The 18,133-nt window shown below is 36.7% G+C and overlaps 1 protein-coding gene across 1 annotated transcript; it reads right to left on the minus strand.

The window, feature by feature from the left end:
* Positions 1-1,499: 1,499 nt before the first annotated feature.
* LOC122053670 (hydroxycinnamoyltransferase-like) lies at positions 1,500-4,542 on the minus strand. Its single transcript, XM_042615668.1, has 2 exons — positions 4,010-4,542; positions 1,500-2,483 (listed from the first exon to the last, which is right to left on the minus strand). Exons 1-2 carry the CDS (start codon positions 4,415-4,417, stop codon positions 1,596-1,598), a joined length of 1,296 nt encoding a protein of 431 aa, XP_042471602.1. The 5' UTR covers positions 4,418-4,542; the 3' UTR covers positions 1,500-1,595.
* Positions 4,543-18,133: the final 13,591 nt, after the last annotated feature.

The following is an 18,133-nucleotide window of genomic DNA, read 5'->3' on the forward strand; positions in this document are numbered from 1 at the left end:
AAGTATGTTAACATTCAACGCATGTTTGAATATGTGTCTACAACTTAAAATGTAGATCTACGGATGTTATAATTTTATGAAACAAGAGCCTATGAGTTTCCAATATTCTCCTGATCAGAACTATATCATCATCCTTAATTTTGAGACGAAGTTTGGATTTGTCCGAGATTTAAATAAAAAAGAAAAATGATTCGGAGGTGCATGATATGGACCTAGAGATGTCGGAATTTCATGAAATAAGTTTCTTTGGGTTCCTAATTTTATCGTGATCTTAAAAATATCTTCTTCTATAATTTTAACATAATATATTGAGTTTGGTGATTTTTTTATCATGAATTAGTTCATATTCACATTAAAAAAAATCACCACACTCAAAATATTAGGTTAAAATTCAGGATTAGGATATTTTTATGATTATGAGAAAATTAAGAACCCATAGAAACTTGTTTTATGAAATTCTGACATCTCTAGGTACATATTCAGTGCCTCCGAATCATTTTTTTATTTTTTTAAATTCTGGGATGAATCCAGGAATTCATCTCCGAATCTGATTTTTTTAAATATTTCAATCTGGGACAAATTCTAGATTCGTCCCAAATTCTGGGACGAATCCTGGATTCGTCCCAGAATTGCCATGGATACTATTTTTTTTTAATATTTTAATCTGGGACGAATTCTGGATTCATCCCAGAATCTGGGATGAATTTTTGATTCGTTCCAGAATCTGGGACGAAATCTGTATTCGTCCCAGAATCGGGAATGAATTTTCCAACGAAAATGTTTGTTGTAGATTTCGTTGCTAATTTAGGTCAATTTTTTTTTGTCGCCAAATTTGTTGCTAATTTGGGACGAAAAAAATTCGTCCCAAATTTTAGTCCCTAAATTATTATTTTTTTGTAGTGCGCTCTGCCAGGTAGCAAACTCATCAGCCGAACAGACAGGGGAAACCCGAGCCGAGCGGCTATCCCGCTCGGCCTAGTAAAAGATACACCGCACTAGCTGGCGACATCCTTTTGAGAGCTAATGCCGCTGACAAGCGGCATGGTTAGACAAAAGATTGTATGGCGGAAGCATCCACTATCACTGTAGAGATATGCTCGGCTCGTTAAGGTATTGTGTCAGGGACACTTTACTGACATGTCTTTTTAGTGAAAGCTTTGAGAAGCGTGCACGTCTTGGAAGCGTGCACACGTGCTACATGAGCTCTATATAAAGGGGATTCAAGCTTCAGTGGAGATATGCGCACTACTATTGCTGCTATTGTTCATTTGCTTCTTTGCTCCGCTGCTTCCACATTCATCGTCGGTGACTGACTTGAACGTCGGAGGGTCAACGCCGGGTACCCCTTCGATGGCTCGGCACTGACGTAGTTGTGGGTGTAGGTCCGAGCGGAGTCTACACACGGTCAACAGAAGCACCACATCCCCAACATCCATCGCCTCGACTTTAGGACATTATCACACGTAATATTATAACACATACTCCAAATTAATGTTTGCGTGGATACATATCAGAAATTTAAATAATTGACTCAATATTAAACATGACAATTTCAAATCATAAGTAAGAAATTCAAGCACAACAATCTCAAAGACTTAGATATCATAGATGAACTTCTGGAACTTCACCATGTGATCAGGCTGTAAGGAGATGGCCACCGAGAGGCTACCATCCCCAGCAGCGCTTGGCAGGACGAACGCCAGACCCTCGTAACTGATGCGGGCTGGACCCGTGAAAATTGGTCGGCCCCAACCGAAGTCTGCATCGTGGATTGGCAGACGCGCCCAGCTGGTGAGCCCGAGGGTTGGGCATCTGTAAGTGTGAGCGCCCCTTGCCAGAGCCTCCAAATTTGGCTGCAACTCCAGGTAGTCCAATGCCGACTGCAAGTAGGTGGCGTCCATCCTCACCAAAGCCTCCTTGATCGTCTTGGCCGCTGAGGAAGGACCGCCCTCCGGAGAGGTCACCTCCCCTGCTGATGCAATGGGCGTGGTTGTGAAGATCACGTTCCCGAAGTAGCCTTGCGGAAGTGGTGGATGCACTCGCTGCCGACCGTCGGTCGCAATGTACATCTTGGTCATCTGGTCGGGCGGGAGGTCGCGCGCTATGCATGCGCACCTCCACACGTGTGCCGCGAGGAGGACGTACGTGCTGTAGCTGCCACCCGGGGGAGCTTTGGCTTTGAGGAGGTTAAGCTGCTCCTGGGTGAGCTTGAAGATGCGGACTGCAACGGCCGAGCTTGGGACTTGGGCAGCAGAGGTGTTGTTCATGGAAGGAGGGGACTGATACTCGATGTGAGGAAAAGAGGGGTTGGGTGGGTCGCGAGCGCGGAGGAGGGTCCGATCGATGAATGGCTGGATGGTGATGCCGACGCCCCGAGCAACGTCGGACCAGGAGTTTATCAAGTGAAGGCCAGAGAAGCCGTCGACGACGGCATGCTGCGTGCCGACGCCCAGGGCTGCACCGCCACACTTCAAGTGCGTGACCTGCACCGCCACACTGGGCTTAGATAAGTCATTTTGAATATTATACATGATAATAACTAATTAAATTGAGCTTAAAATTTTAGTATTTAAGTAAAATATTTCTTAAATTATATCACGTTAAATCGAAATCAGACCCACCAATTATCACAATATGCATAAAATCGATAGTATGAAATTTTTATGAAATGTGATTTAAGCGTGTGCATTTTCAATATAATTAATCCTCCTTACGATTTAAAAGTCAAATAACTGACTTTCAAATTTGATTATATCATTTTATTTTAGAGAAATCAAATATGAATAATCCTTCAGTCTACACCGAAATATATATATATAAACTATATATGGGTGTATGAGCTAACAAAATAAATAACACATGTAGTGTATCAATATTGTTTTACTCTTAAATTTAGTTTTTAAATATTGAAGCAAATTTAATTTGTCATCTTTAGCAATTGATGTATCTCCTTGTCATAGAGTTATTCATGCCAAATCTACTTAACACTTTATCAATATAGAGCTTCTATGGCATTCCTGGAACTATGCTGTAGTGATAAGAATATTAGTTGTCTCTCAGGTATTTACAGTTCAATTCTCAACCATAGCGTATTTGTAAAATTTTTTTCCTCTAAATGAGACTGTGCTTCCTGATTTACTTTGATGATCGAAAAATTTCTATGGAGCCGGACCAATCAACCTAAACTCATTTAATATAAAGCTCCTATGATAATTCAATTATACCTCTAGAATAATATGATCCTCAAGATTTTTTATTTTACAATTATTGGATAGATTTAATTTGCAATAAGTCAATATAGTTAACTGCTGGTGGAATATCATTCCCATAAAGTATTAGAAAAAAAAACTTATATTCATGTATCCAAATCTATGAATACAAAAATCTATATATAAAAAAAATCTTTGAAATAAACTATATATCCAAATTCATAGCACTTTAATATGAAAAATTATTTGATAGATCTATAGATATCAAAATCTAAAAAAATAAATATGTTCAGACGCTAATATTTATTTAAAATAAATTTCGTTTATTATTATTTTTAACAACAATCAATGATCAAAATTTTAATATTTAATTTTATTTTTTAATAACAATAAATTAAGATGAAATTTATTTTTTTAAAAATAATTATAATTTTTAAGTGTGTGTTATCCTTAATCAGCTTATTTAAACTAGTTAATTAATTATGAATAGAGTTAAATTACATAATTTAATAGTTTAATTAAAGATATCCGTTGCCAGAGCATTGCTAAATTATGTAGAGTTAATTATTTAAAATAATCAATTTGTTTTTATTTTGATGTCTTAAAATAATTTATAGTATTCACCGTTAAATACTTTTGCACTCCAGATACCCAGTTGCCAAAAATGCACTCCGATTACGTCATATAGTAAATCCAAATGTTAGATTTAATCTTTTTTTTTTTTTTAGTTATTTTCATTTAGATACGACTTTCTTAAATTTGCCTTTAAACTGAAACAATTCAGCAAATGCGGTAAGTACCGGGAGAAGCCGGAGATGCCGTACGTAGGTGTAGTCTGCATTTGGCTTTGGGACGAGCTGCTGCAGCTCCCCAGTGGGTGCGAAGTCGCCTAAGTCGTCCACCGTCGCCTCTGCATCCGCCTCCACAAACAGCGCCCCCTCGCCGTTGCAATCGATCACGATCCGACCGTCCTCGTCGCGCGCCAACCGCCCGGCCATGGGATAGAAGGGCACCAGCACCTGGGACAGCGCGTCGCGCAGCACCGCCACGTCAAAGAAGTTGGCCGACCCATCCGGCCGGTAGATGAACACGCTCAGCGTGTGGTGATGCGGCATCACCTGATCCAGGTTGGAGAGCCACAGCCGTCGCTGCGGCGTCGCTTCCGCCGGACGCACCATCGTCGACCTCCGCACGTTGACCACCACCATGGCTAGCTCCCTTCTGCGAATTAATGAAGGCCCGGTTCAGTCGTCACCGCCATGAACAAAAAATTAAACGCGCCGGAAATCAAATCCTCGATTCCAATCCATGATCTAGAGACGAATATAATGCAGCTCATTTTTTTCCGATGGAAAAACCAAACGTTAAAGGGGGAAAAGAAAATACCCGAAGAAAAAACAAATTAATGTACTTGAGCTGAAAATCATTCATTTCTTACCAAAAAAAAATATATATATATCAAGCAAGAGGATCGACTTTTCAAACTGAACGATAAACCGCGAATAAATACCCGAAGGAAGCAAAGCCGTATCGGTTATAACTCCGCGAAGCAGATTGGTGGGCCATGCCATCGCGTGGCCGAGAATGGCAACCGAGTCGTGAGTTCAATCGGCGTCGTGATCGTTTCGTTCGAGAAAGATCCGCCTGGACCAATTAAAGAGAGCAGTGGCCCCCACACCGAACATTTTGGATCTTGGTCTTGCTTGTCTCCCGTTCACATAAACCACCTACCTCACACAAAAAGACCACCGGCGATTTCTAAAAATTAAAAAAATTACATTATATTTATTTATTACAATCTTAACTAAAATTATTTAGAATACTGGTAAATATTTGATTCATTTAGAGTCGTGAATAAATCGTGTTATTTTAATGTATTTATATTAAGTCTATTCATCATCCATAAATAATAATTAAATATTAAATAGGATGATAAATGAATCAAGCCGTTCGTGAGCTATTCGAAACTCGATTCGATAAAAGCTCATTTAATGAGGCTCATTAAGATAAACAAACCAAGCTCAAGTTTCATAATATTCGGCTCGTGAGTTCGTGAACATGTTCGTTAAGTTCATAAATTCACTTTTAAATAAAAAATAATAGTTTTGATATTGAATTCATAGATTTTACACTCTATTTATGAAAAATATAAATAAATATATTAAATTTATTTATTAGAATAAAATTATAAATTTTAACAAGAATATTATAATTTTTTAAAAATATATAATTTAGTTTTTAATAAATATTTAAATTTATAATTTATATTTATTAAGCTCATTTAAACTCGATAAAAGCTCGAATAATCTCGTGAGCCCTGAATATATTCGTTAAATAAAGCTCGAGCTTGGCTCGATTATAAACGACCCAAACTCAAACCTCCAAGAGTTCAGCTCGGCTCGACTCGATTACACCCCTAATTTCAAAGTCATGCTTATATTTCATATTTATTTATTACAAAAAATTTAAAAATCTTATTTCTAGAGTTATATAATAATATAAATAATAATATATTTCTAATTTATAATATATTTATTTTAAGAAAAGTATAAAAAGTTAAAAAACAAAGATGAATGTGAAAAAAAATCTGATAAAGTTAAGTTATATTTTAAACTAATGATGAAAATATCATCATGTGATTCATGTGTCAAACGCTTGAAAAATATTATCATCAATACCACTGATATTATAAAGAGATTTTAAAAAATGATAAATTAGAAAAAAAATTTTAATCATAATTTTAATTTTACATGCAATTTCTAATCATAAAAAAATTTATTTCTATTCTCTACCTATAAAATTTTATTTGCTTCAATTTTCTCATGTAAATGTCGTTATCTAATTGACCCTCAGATTTTTTTTTTAGATTAAAAAAATTAAAAATGAGTATAATTCTTATTAAATTCAACACTTTACATTAAAATCGAGTATATTTTTTATTAAATTAAGCATGACTTTTTTACTGCTTAATATAATTCCTCTTAAGTTCAACATCATTTAAAGAAAATCTAGTATATTTTACATCCAATTAAGTACCATTTAAAGAAAATCTAGTATATTTTTCAGGTAGAAAAAATCATGATATAAAATATACTAAAATTAGTATAATTTCTTTTAAAGTCCGCATTTTATACTAGAATCGAATATATTTTCTATTAAAATTATCTCTCTTATTTTTTAGATATAAATAGTCTAAAAACGAGTATAATTCATGTTAAATTCAACACTTTATATTAGAATCGAGTATATTTTCTATTAAATTGAGTATGTCTTTTTTAGCACTTGATATAATTTCTCCTAAATTCAGTACCGTTTAAAAAAATATAGTATATTTTTCATATAATTGAGTACCATTTAAAGAAAATCTAATATATTTTTCATCCAATTGAAGTGAAAAAGAATCGTGCTTAATTTGATAGAAAAATATACTAGATTCTAATTTAATGTACTGAATTTAAGAGAAATTATATTCATTTTTAGACTTAAAAATATCAAGGACAATTAATTAATTACTTAATATATTTGACTAGGAAGTGGAAACAAAAGTTTTTATCAATGAAAACTGTATGTAAAATTTTATTTGCCAATAGAAATTGCATGTAAATTTTACCATTAAAAATATCTTTGATACATTATAAACAATACCAATTATTTTTGTTACATGTTAATTATTGCCAATTTACCGTTCAATGCACCAAGCATTAAAAGTTATAAATTAAAGCATACCAAGAAGGTTTTGTAGCATTTAAAGAAAAACTCTTCCTTCTCGCTAGGGAGGAGATTATGAGAAATATATTCAATTGAGTTCTTGATTACGAGAGAGGGCTTCTATTCATAACAATGCTCTTTATTGTGCAAAGGGCGGGTCCCGTCGCCCAGCGGCCCCCTAGGCCTGGCCCCACAGGGATCTTAGGGGGAGGTAAATCAGCAGTGAATGCTGGCCCGGTTAAAGCGTGGTGTCTCCGGAATTTAACACAGCCGGCCCAGATTATTCATCCAGTGCGCGTCCGTGGACCTTCGACCCTACGACTCATTGTGCAAGGATGTCACGCCTTAACCGATTGATCCAGCCCGCGGGGGCATAACAATGCTCTTTATGCTCGTGGAGGAGGAGGAGGTGGGTGTTCTTGGTGGGGTCATCTCCCACCTTACCAACTATGGCGAACGTACTAAATCGTTTTGGAGGTCTCGGGAGCAGGGGGACGACCAAGTCAAAACAGAGTGCACCAATCTCCGAGAGAGATAAACCAGTCTCCTCCAATGGCAAGTCCTTTGGAAAGAGATAAAAATATTGAGGCAGCACCACCACAGGAGGGAAACAATCAATGACGATGGGCTGATTTGTTTTCATCAAATAGATTATTTGCAGAAGAGAACGCCCAACAATATTTTTCACAAAGCCCTAGTTGTGTTATGCTGAAGAAAGAGGATGTAGACACGATTGCAATTACAGTGGGTGACTGCTTGGTTGATGATTTATCGACTACTTCCTTTGATGACCAGCCATCAAAGCCATGGAGAAATGATGGAAGGTGAAATATGATATACAAATTCAAAAAACTGTGGTTGTTGAAATTTCAGAACGTTGAAGACTACGATAAGGTCTTGTGAGTGGGACCTTACATCGCGCTTAGATGCCTCTTATACCTCAAATCGTTGTAGATGGGGTTTCTCTTTAATGGGAGGAACTTCAACAGTTGCCAATATGTATACAAATCTTGAATCTATCCCTGGAGTGCCAGACAATCCATGCATTAAGCAAACTAGTATCACAACTTGGTCAGCCGTTATACACCGATCAAATGACACAATAGCATGGCAAGATCAACTTTGCACAAGTTCTTGTGGAAGTTGACATCCAGATGTTCTCCCCGTTGCATTGCCTAGAGGGCTCGAGATAGAACTAATCTTACATTATGAATCTAAATTCAAGTTTTGTTTACATTGTCAGCGTACGGGGCACTACCAAGACCACTGTGAAGGTGACATGCAACCGGACAATACTACCACACAATCGGTCCCTCAATCGGTGATGCCTGTGTCTGTGCTCAATCATCCTGAACCACCTAAGGAAGCTATGCAACTAATATGAATTGAGTCAAGTTCAAAAATTATTCATCAAGCAGTTGAATTGGTAACTATTGTGGAAGAGCAAATGCCTATGGAGGCTGCTATAGTGATCGCACAACATGACACAGTAGACCAACATGTGGCAAGCAATAGAGCTTCTTGTTGTGCAATTGCTTAATCCTCTGTATTTTCATTTCTACCATTGTCGCAACATACACGTCAAAGCTCATCCTCGCGGCTACTTTCAATGTTTTTTCTAACACCTCTATCCCCATTAGTTCTCCTCTCAATTTCTTTCATCTCTTCCATGCAGGCACGCAGCTACAGAGATCTCTTCCTTCACCTTTTATTCTCCTTCTTATTCTCTCCGACAGCTAACTTTCTCCTTTTTTTACTACAACAAAAATACTAAAAAACAATAATTAAAAATTATTGTCGAAGACTAAAAAAATCATTATAAATTGACGCATTGAGAACTAGGGGCACTAAAGAACATAATTAAAAAGCATTATCTTTTCACTTGAAATACAATGATGAACAATTATTCTCTTTCAAGTGAATAGTTGTGTTTCAAGTGAAAAGATAATGATTATTTCTTTAAAATGATAACGATTTTTCACCATTGTGTTTCAAGTAAAAAGATAATAATATTTAACCGTTGTCTTTAAACTCCTCTATCTTTCTCAACGCGTCAATTTACCACTATTTTTTGGGTCTTAGATAATAATTTTTAATGATTTTATATTTTTAATCATTGTCATTTCTCAACATACACTAGAGAACAATAAATTGTTGTTTAGACAATAATTTACTAGCGTTGTATTTTTAATATATATCATATAATAGTATCAAAAATTGTAAAAATATACAAGTGCACTGTAGTAATATGAAGTACAAAATCATATCCCATTTAAGATTAAACTCTGGTCTTCTTTATTACTCCTGTAAATATTTTACTAATGGTAGTATGGAAGAGTTGATTCACTTATTATCGGTTGGATTGTATATTATTGTTGTGAATATTTTATTTTATAGGTAAAATCCAACAACAAAAGAAACATTTGTGGTTGAATAATACTCTATTTTAATATATATATACATATATATATATATATATATATATATATATATATATATATATATATATATATATATATATTAAAAAATTTAGTCAAAATTTACCTAATTTACATTATATATAATAATTTTAATCAAATTATCCTATATTAAAGTAGTTTTAAATAAAATTATTATAATAATATTTGATCAATATTAAAACAATCTTAAATAATTTGACAGTTTTGTAGAAATTTTAGAATAGGACGTGTTTCATTTTCCCGAAAGAGACATTTTTCCCAACTAATTGATATTACAGGCAACTGGCTTAACAGCCGCTAGTAAATGAAATAGTAGGTCCACTCTTTTGCACGTGGTTTGTCTTCTTATGCGCCACACGAACAAGAGCATGCAGAGGACTAATTAGTTGTGAATTTCAATCGCCCACGGCATCTTGCAGTATTCAGAACCGTCGAATCCTCTCATGTAATCCACGATCAGGAGGAAGATATGGACAAGAGCATGCAATCCATATTTGTACTTGTATATCAATCGGTAATTTTTCAAAAGGCGTTACTTAGATATTGTATTTTACTATTTTTCAAAAGGCGTTACTTAGATATTGTATTTAGTAAAAGGTATATTGTAAGTTGATATTTATTAAAGGGCACAGTTTAATAAATTCAATTCTCAAATTACCCCTCTGACTATGTGACAACCAAGTTATCCAATCACCATTTTCTAAGCATCCAAGGTACAAATCGAATTGAAAAATAATTTGTAGTTCGGATGCACGTCATCTCACCATCTCTCTCCCTCCATCCCTCTGCGTGGTGTTATAAATACAAAAGAAATATAAACCCTGCGCTTACCATTACTGCTCATGCTGGTTGGCGGGATTGCAATAGACCAGTTAGGTTTTTGGGATATTGGCGTAAGAGTTTCAAAAGGAGACCAAAGGACAACTGCAGTTAAGAGCGTCAACAACTTCTTGCAAGAGGGAAATTAATAGAAAAATACATTTAAAGATTTAGACATGTATGTATTGATTTATTATTGTAAATTAGGATAGTGATGGTAAATAAAAATTACAGAATTGTAGCAAAGGGTGGTGGAAAAAATGATTGTTATAGTTTATTTTGGTTGTGTGGGGAATAAATATTCAACAACACCTGCATGTGATGTAATAGAATACTTAATCGATTTAAGTCTTGTTAGTTTCTGCGGTTGATAGTTAAGTTTGACTAACCATTTTTTATTTATGGTTTAGGGTTTAGTCAGTGGTGGTCCTAGTTTACAAGAAGTGTCTACTTCAGTAGGAGCCTGATATCAATGATATCACAGTCCCACGTTGGGCCTGATATTATCGATATCAGGCCCAAGGTGGGCCTGATATCATCGATATCAGGCCCAAGGTGGGCCTGATATCATCGATATCAGACCCAACGCGATCTTTGGTTAAAAGTTAGATTTTACATCATATAGATCTTTTCCTCGCTCAACGCTTTCTAGTGGTTTCAATTGAGCAAAATTACAAATTAACGACAATACTTGATTATGTAGTTGCAAATTTACTAAATTAGTTTGGAATTTATTTATCAGGGACGATCATATAACTGAAGAAATTCTCTCTGAGATATGAAATACACTTGATACAAATTCTAGCATTGGACATGAAACTAATGTAGGAGAAGTATCTAGAACAAATATTCCATCATCTTCGCAGTATAGTTGTGTGTCTAACACAAATAGAAATAGAAGCAGTAATTTAACATTTGATCTAAATGAAGAAGCTAGTATTCAAGAAGATGAAGTTCTGAATCCTTGTACAACACTTGATGTTTACTTTGAGCCTACTTGGAGGAAGGAGGAAGGGTATTATACCGAATTGGAGAGGAATTGCAATGTAATACAGATGTACAAGAATTCTTAGCTGATGATATGCAGATTGAACAATATGAAATATCTCCAGAGCAATACAGTGACTTAGAGGAGGAGTTCCCAATAGCTGATGATCCATATATTCTAAATTCTCAATTGCTCCAAAGGCCAGTTGAAGAGGCAACAGATGAGCATGAATTTTTTGTTGGACAAATTTTTCCGTCTCGACAAGAGTTCAAGAATGCACTTGTGAAACATGTCATGGTTAAACATATGAGATATAACCCAGTCGACACTCGGAAAAATAAAGTAAAAGTCGTCTGCTTCAATCAACCATGTAAATGGAGAGTAGTTGCCCGGGGGATGTAGAGTTCATTGTTACGAAATATATAAAGGAACACCAATGTGGCACTATTAGGGAAAGTGTTGATCATCAAGCATGCTCTTCATCCTTTGTAGCTTCTTTTGTTGAAGAGCAATTTCTTGCTAATGAATAATACAAGCCAAGTATGATTATAGCAGATATAAAAACTAGGTTTGGAGTGACCATATCATACAGAAAAGTATACATAGCTCGAGAGAAAGTGATGAAGAAAATTGTTGGAGATTATGACCAAGCATATAGAAATCTTCTACTATATTTGCATGAGTTAAGAGTCAGGGATCCTGAAACCTATGTGGCACTACACAGGAATGGGGATAATCAGTTCCAACACTATTTTTGGGGTTTTGGAGTTTGTAGAAGAGTATTCAGGTCTTATCTTCACAAATTGATTGGAATTGATGCCACACACCTAAGAGGCAATTATCCGGGTGTGTTGTTGATGGCTACATCAATTGATGCTAATGACAATGCCCTACCAATAGCCTTTGGAATCATTGAAGTTGAATGTGGGTCTGCATGAGAGTGATTTTTGGATCATACGAAGAGATTCTTTGATGTTGATCCAGAGTCAATGACTATAGTATCAAATAGACATCGCGACATTATATCAACAGTTAGAAAAGTCTATCCTACCGTCCATCATACTTTTTGTTGCCACCACATGTCTTGCAATATGGTAACAGATACTGGCAGTAGGTCAGGTTTAGACTTGTTTTGGGCAGCAGGTCGAGCAAACACAACACTCCAATATGATCTCATAATGAAGTCCATGCTTGAAAAACATCCAGATTCTCATAAGTGGCTTCAGAACATTGACCCTAGATGAGCTAATGCACACTTTAGTGGCAGAAGGTACACAATGCTAACAACCAATTGTGTAGAGAGTTTAAATGCTTTGTTCAAGGAGACGTGTGAACTTCCCATAAGCAGGTTAATTGATAATACCAGAATAAAGGTTGCTAAATGGTTCTTTAACCGTAGGGAGGAAGTGTCGAAATGGTATGTTGCGTTAACATCTCATGCTACCAAAGAAATGGAATCAAGGAGGGAGAAAGCTAGACGATATAAAGTCCACCCCTACTCTCAATCTGAAATAGAAGTAGAGATATGAGGCGCTTCATACATTGTTGATTTGGAGAGAAAATATTATAACTGCGGGGAGTTTCAAATTTTAGGATTGCCTTGCTCACATGCAATTGCCGTCATCATTCACCGGAACATGGATACACTCCCATCTTGTAAACATTATTTTCATTCACAAAATTGGAATACAACATACATGAATCATATTTACCCCTATCGAAGCAAGGAATTTTGGCCTAGGGGAGTAAACAACATTATAGTTCTATGTCTCCGTAGCCTTGTGCAACCGGGTAGGCGAAAGAAGACAAGGATCGAGTCGAAACATAATGGGAAGGTAAAAGTCAAATGCAGCAGGTGCAAACAACTGGGCCATAATCGGAGGACCTGTAGAATGCCGCCAACCCCTGGTTCTTGAATTAATTGTAAATTAGAGGGGTTTATCCATATATTTTGTATGCAGTACATACATAGGATTGTAAGAAAAATTGTTTTGGAAAGTGATGTTTCTGTTATATCATTTTATGTATTATTTATTTTATGATACAGTGGTATTGTAGGTATGAGAAGTGTCAACCATCACCTGTAAGGCATAATTAATACTTCACATCATATAGGTTTAGTATATCTCTGCATTTCAATTCAACAGGAAGGGGTTTGAAATTTTAAAGTAAGATAAATATGTTTTGAAATATAAATGAGTTAAAACTCAGACAAAAGGATTGTAGTCATGCTTGAAAAATAAGATTGGAGTCATTGAAAAAGAAAATAGGTCACTGTTCCGTGCCAACTGGCACGGAGCAATAACTTCTAATCCAGGGGGTATAAATAAGTTTTGACGGCATTTATACCATCTTCCCACTCAGACCATCGTAGGGAACGTGATTTCAGGTAAATCCAAGTAGGGGAGGGCAATCAGTGGGTTTTGGTCAAAACCTACTAATGGACCTAGACACCTCTGATTTGACCAATTTCAGTTCGAGTGAGATTATGGAATTGCAAGGACTCCAACGGTGCTAGCAAATCATGATTTAAAGCTATATATATGCGGTAGTAAGTGTTGAAAAAAAAATCAGCCGCCGTTGGGCCTGATATGAGAGCATATCAGGCCCACCATGGGCCTGATATGAGCGCATATCAGGCCTAACGTGGGCCTGGTATAGTATCGTTTCTTAAAACTTGATTCGATCTCCCCCTTCTAAAAACTCAACACGTGCTACCATGCTCCTTATCAAAAAAATAAAATAAAATAAAATTAGAAGGTGCTACCATAGGGTTTAAGTCTACAGCATGGCCATCAGTGGGTTCTGTGTCAGCTGGCACGGAGCCATAACTTAGTTTCCAGGGTGTATAAATTCGTTTTGATACCATATATACCATCTCCCCACCCAGATCTTCACAGGGAACTTGATTTCACGTAAATCTAAGTAGGGGAGGGTCATTAGTGAATTTTAGTCAAAATCCACTGATGGACCTAAACACCTCTGATTTGACCCATTTTAGTTCGAGTGAGATTATGGAATTGCAAGGACTCCAACAGTGCTAGCAAATCATGATTTAAAGCAATATATGTGTGGTAGCAAGTGTTGAAAAAAAATAAGCCACTGTTGGGCCTGATATGAGATCATATCAGGCCCACTGTGGGCCTGATATGAGAGTATATCAGGCCCAACTTGGGCCTGATATGAGCGCATATCAAGCCCAATGTGGGCCTGGTATGGTATCATTTCTTAAAACTTGATTCTATCTCCCCTTTCTATAAACTCAACACGTTCTACCATGCTCCTTATAAAAAAAATAAAATAAAATAAAATTTGAAGGTGCTACTATAGGGTTGAAGTCTACAGCATGACCATCAGTGGGTTCTGTGCCAACTGGCATGGAGCAATAACTTACTTTCCAAGGTGTATAAATACGTTTTGATACCTTATATACCATCTTCCCATTCAGACCTTCACAGGGAACTTGATTTCAACTAAATCCAAGTAGAGGAGGGTCATCAGTGGGTTTTAGTCAAAATCTACTGATGGACCTAGACACCTCTGATTTGACTCATTTCAGTTCGAGTGAGAATCTGGAATTGCAAGGACTCCAATGGTGCGAGCAAATCATGTTTTAAAGCTCCATATGTGTGGTAGCAGGTGTTGAGAAAAAAAAATCAACCACCATTGGGCCTGATATGAGAGCATATCAGGGCCACCGTGGGCCTGATATGAGAGCATATCAGGCCCAACGTGGGCCTGATATGAGCTCATATCTGACCCAACATGGGTCTGATATGGTATCGTCTCTTAAAACTTATTCTATCTCCCCCTTCTATACACTCAAAACGTGTTACCACGCTCCTTATCAAAAAAATAAAATAAAATAAAATTTGAAGGTGCTACCATAGGGTTTAAGTATACATCATGGGGAGTGAGATACGGCTTATAGTATCATATCATACCTTTACTCTCTACCACATATTTGACTTAAAAATAAAATGGTGGTTGTTGGTTCTCCAAACTTACAAGGCGTTGTTTTAAATTTATAGCTCCTCCCCTCTGAAACCTTCTAATTGAACGAAAATTTAAGGAAATAAAAAATTAGATAGAAATTATAATTTTTTAGTAACTAGAATACATTCAGATAGTATAAGAGTACTAATATATATATATATATATATATCATTGAAAAGAAAAGAGGTGCACTGTTCCGTGCCAACTGGCACGGAGCCATAACTTAGTTTCCATGATGTATAAATTCGTTTTGAAACCATATATACCATCTCCCCACCCAGACCTTCATAGGGAACTTGATTTCAGGTAAATCCAAGTAGGGGAGGTCCATCAGTGAGTTTTGGTCAAAACTCACTGATGGACCTAGACACCTCTGATTTTGACCCATTTCAGTTCGAGTGGGATTCTGGAATTGCAAGGACTCCAACGGTGCTAGCAAATCCTGATTTAAAGCTATATATGTGTGGTAGCAAGTGTTGAAAAAAAAATCAGCCACCGTTGGGCTTGATATGAGAGCATATCAGGCCCACCGTGGACCTGATATGAGTGCATATCAGGCCCAATGTGGGCCTGATATGAGATGAGCGCATATCAGGCCTAACGTGGGCCTGGTATGGTATCATTTCTTAAAACTTGATTCTATCTCCTCCTTATATAAACTCAACACGTGCTACCATGCTCCTTAAAAAAAATATAAACTAAATTAAAATTTGAAGGTGCTACCATAGGGTTTAAGTCTACAGCATGACCATCAATGGGTTCTATGCCAACTGGCATGGAGTCATAACTTAGTTTCCAGGGTGTATAAATTCGTTTTGACACCATATATACCATCTCCCCACCCAGACCTTCATAGGGAACTTTATTTCAGGTAAATCCAAGTAGGAGAGGGCTATAAGTGGGTTTTGGTCAAAATCCACTGATGGACCTAGACACCTCTGATTTGACTCATTTCAGTTTGAGTGAGAATCTAGAATTGCAAGGACTCTAACGGTGCTAACAAATCATGGTTTAAAGCTCCATATGTGTGGTAGAAAGTGTTGAAAAAAATGAATCTGGAATTGCAAGAACTCCAACGGTGCTAGCAAACCATTGGGCCTCATATGCGCTCATATCAGGCCCACGGTGGGCCTGATATGCTCTCATATCAGGCCCACGGTGGGTCTGATATACTCTCATATCGGGCCCACGGTGGGCCTGATATGCTCTCATATCAGGTCCAACGGTGGCTGATTTTTTTTTCAACACTTGCTACCACATCTATGGAGCTTTAAAACATGATTTGCCAGCACCATTGGAGTCCTTGCAATTCCAGATTCCCACTCGAACTGAAATGAGTCAAATCAGAGGTATCTAGGTCCATCAGTAGATTTTGACCAAAACCCACTAATGGACCTCCCCTACTTGGATTTAGTTGAAATCAAGTTCCCTGTGAAGGTCTGAGTAGGGAGATGGTATATAAGGTGTCAAAACATATTTATACACCCTGGAAACTAAATTATTGCTCCGTGCCAGTTGGCACAGAACCCACTGATGGCCATGCTGTAGACTTAAACCCTATGGTAGCACCTTCAAATTTTATTTTATTTTATTTTAATTGATAAGGAGCATGTTAACTCCGCCCATGATGACCGGTCATGGCCGGTCCCAAGCCCGGATAAAGGAGGAGGGTTGCGTTAGGTTGCCAGCCAGCGTCAAACTATGACAAATATTTCATGAATGAATCCATTAAACTATTGTGCTAATGCTAGGTTGTTCCCCGGAAGGAACGCGTTGCAAGGTCCGACTGTAACGTCTCGGCAAGGACCGCTACATCTCCAGAACTCGGGTGTAGTGATAAATATACAAGAGTTCGCGTTACAGGGTCTGACTGTAATGTCTCAGCAAGGATCGCTACATCTCCATGAGAACTTGGGTGTAGTGTTAAATAGGCAAGAGTTCTCACACCATAGGTTAGATAAGAACAAATATGATAGGAAAACTAATAATCTAAGATTTGGAACATGGAACATAGGAACTCTCACTGGTAAATCAATGGAGGTAGTAGATATGATGATTAGGAAAAAAATTAATATTTTGTGTATACAAGAGACAAAATGGACAGGTGAGAAGGCAAAGATGATAGAGAACTCGGGTTTTAAGTTATGATACACTGGAAAGAGTAAAACAAGAAATGGAGTGGGTATTATTGTAGATAGTTTGTTAAAGAATGAAGTTGTAGGAGTAGTTAGAAAAGGGGATAGAATTATAGCCCTTAAGATAATAGTGACGAAAGAAACTATGAACATAATTAGCGTATATGCACCACAAGTAGGATTAGATGAAGCTACCAAATTAAGGTTTTGGGAGGACTTAGATGAAATATTACAAAATATTTCACCAAATGAAAGGATTTTAATAGGAGGTGATCTAAATGGGCATGTTGGAGTGAAAAATGAGGAATATGAGAGAGTACATGGGAGCTATGGGTTTGGAACGAGGAATGAGGAAGGGAAAACTATATTAGATTTTGCGATAGCATATGACCTTATATTAGCTAATACGTTTTTTAAGAAAAGAGAAGAACACTTAGTCACATTCAAAAGTGGGAATAATAAATCGCAAATTGACTTTCTTATGGTTAGGAAGAAGGATAGAAAGATTTGTAAAGATTGCAAAGTCATCCCTGGAGAAAGCTTAACTACCCAACATAGGGTAGTAGTGTTGGATATACGCCTTAAACATAATATCAATAGAAAGAAAATATATACAATTCCTAGAATTAAGTGGTGGAAGTTAAAGGATGAGAAGCAACATATATTTAAGGAGAAGATAGAAGTACAAGCATTAGGTGAAATATATGATGACTCTAATACAGCATGGGATAAGATGGTATCAAAGTTAAAAATAGTAGCTAAGAGTGTCCTCGGTGAGTCAAAGGGGCATGCACCGCTAAGTAAAGAATCTTGGTGGTG

Source organism: Zingiber officinale, chromosome 3A (assembly GCF_018446385.1).
Source record: "Zingiber officinale cultivar Zhangliang chromosome 3A, Zo_v1.1, whole genome shotgun sequence".
Classification (NCBI taxonomy): domain Eukaryota; kingdom Viridiplantae; phylum Streptophyta; class Magnoliopsida; order Zingiberales; family Zingiberaceae; genus Zingiber; species Zingiber officinale.